Source organism: Acanthamoeba castellanii, assembly GCF_000313135.1.
Source record: "Acanthamoeba castellanii str. Neff unplaced genomic scaffold scf7180000084598, whole genome shotgun sequence".
In the NCBI taxonomy this organism is placed as follows: domain Eukaryota; phylum Discosea; order Longamoebia; family Acanthamoebidae; genus Acanthamoeba; species Acanthamoeba castellanii.
The window spans coordinates 1-1,837 of record NW_004457603.1 but is presented as its reverse complement, the minus strand read 5'-3'; the positions used below and the strand labels follow the sequence as shown (position 1 = coordinate 1,837).

The following is a 1,837-nucleotide window of genomic DNA, read 5'->3' as shown; positions in this document are numbered from 1 at the left end:
ACACCTCGAGTCGCCTGTCGAGCACTTCCTGGCGCACCATACCGCCCGGTCGCTCTGAGGCCTCGTGAGCGAGTCGGTGCTCGACGAGCTCGTGCTGCGTCGTGAACCTGACGCCGCACGGCTCGTTCGGGAAATCGCGACGCGGGTGGAGACACACAAAGATTCTGCCATTGTTCACGGCGAACGTGATGCCGTACTTGAGGTATACGGGTGTGCGTTCCTTACACGTGGCGCACTTGTCCCGAAAGTGTTCAGCGCACACGTATTTCCCCGCTACACCAGAAGACACATAACACACAACACACAACACGTCGACTGTTAGGCAGAGAGCACGACACCAAACACCGAGAGGGCAGCAGGCAGTACTCTTCCAACGCCCGTCTGAGGAGGTGGTGGGCCTCGCCTGTCCGGCCTTCTTGTCTCCCGTCTGCCGAATCCTACGCCGCCTCTTGGGCTGCTCCTCCTCCTCCTCTTCGTCCTCTTGGCGCGCTTCATCGGCCGATCTTCTTGCTCGCTTCCCCTTGGCCTTCTCTTTTTCGTCCTTTTTCGTGTTCTTCTCTGCTGCCCTGCTCTTGCGCTCCTTGGTCTTCTTCTTCTTCTTGTCGCTGTCGCTATCGCTGTCTCGGCTCAGCTCGGCTATTTGCCCGGCCGAGGCCTGCTCGAGCTCGGAGACCTCAACTCGTTCGTAGCGCTCGTCCTCCGCTCTTTGCTCCACTCGTTGCCGTTTGGTGGGGGCGGCAGCGGTGGAGGTGACGGTGGCCTCTGCTGGCTTCCTCGCCTTCGTCTTGGTCGTGGCCACTGGCTCCGAGGCGGCGGCGGCGGCGTTGGGCAGCGGGTCCCTAGTCTTGGTCAGGAGTCGAGTCGCGGCTGCCCAAATTGAACGGATTGAATTAAAGCGTGATTCAATTATTTGATTCACAAGAGAGGGAGGGAAAGCAGGGACGTACAAGGCACGTGATAACTTATCGGAGACGAGGGGTCGGAAGAAGAGGAGGAGGCTTGCAGCTCATTGAAGAGCAGGTCGGCCTCCAGCAGCAACTTCTCCGTCGAATTGTGGTTGTAACTGGGCACTCGAAAGCGCCCCCTTGATGCAAATTCGGCAGGTGGCGGCAAGTGCACTTGCGGAGAAGGGGATTGAAGGTAGTAGCTGAGGGGCCGGATCAACGGGCCGCCCACACGACCGGGCTCATCCATCTTATCTTTCGGTTTTTTTGGTCTCTTTTCTCTCACCTTTTTCTTTTCTGTTTTGTTTCTATTTTTTTCTATTTTTAGTCCCCAAAAAAAAAGCACAACAGTGGTTCAGCCCCACTTCTTGGGTTGGCGACGGTACATGACTTCGGTACGCATGATGTACTTGACGTCGGAAGCGAGCCGTTCGCCTTCATGAACGATGTTGTGCTCAAACACCAGCGCCATGCCTGTGAGCGGTGTGACTGCATGCCTCTCCTTCGAGGAACACCGTGGCGCCTGCACGAGAGAGGTCAATCAAAGCTGTCTCGCAACTCCCCTATCTGGGAAGACCAGCCATTACCGCCGCCAAAGCCCTCGTTGAGGTAGAGCATGAACGTGAAGAGACTCCGCTCACTGGACGACGGCTTGTACGCCGCATCCACATGCGGTTCACAGTGTTGGCCAGGAGTGTACCTGCAGAGGGTAGTCACAAGCAGATCAGATTCGACAGACCACACGCACGACACACGACGGTGAGATGACAACGATGCCTGCAGAAGCGCCAGCGGTGGTTGAGCCCGACCACGCTCCAGGTCTGACCACTCTTGATGGCCACTTCCGGCACCAGGGCCTTGACGCGGGGCCAGATGGCGTCGGCCAGTTCGCG

At 57.9% G+C, this 1,837-nt stretch overlaps 2 protein-coding genes across 2 annotated transcripts; both read right to left on the bottom strand.

Annotated features, from left to right (window-relative positions):
- Positions 1–251: 251 nt before the first annotated feature.
- Positions 252–1,194, bottom strand: ACA1_337170 (uncharacterized protein; the record flags this gene model as incomplete). Its single annotated transcript, XM_004347659.1, has 3 exons — positions 252–273; positions 339–867; positions 948–1,194. 3 exons carry the CDS (start codon positions 1,192–1,194, stop codon positions 252–254), a joined length of 798 nt encoding a protein of 265 aa, XP_004347709.1.
- Positions 1,195–1,299: 105 nt separating this feature from the next.
- Positions 1,300–1,801, bottom strand: ACA1_337160 (oxidoreductase domain containing protein; the record flags this gene model as incomplete). Its single annotated transcript, XM_004347658.1, has 3 exons — positions 1,300–1,433; positions 1,532–1,644; positions 1,698–1,801. Coding segments are annotated over 3 exons (351 nt in total), but the record flags the coding sequence as incomplete, so codon positions are not given.
- Positions 1,802–1,837: the final 36 nt, after the last annotated feature.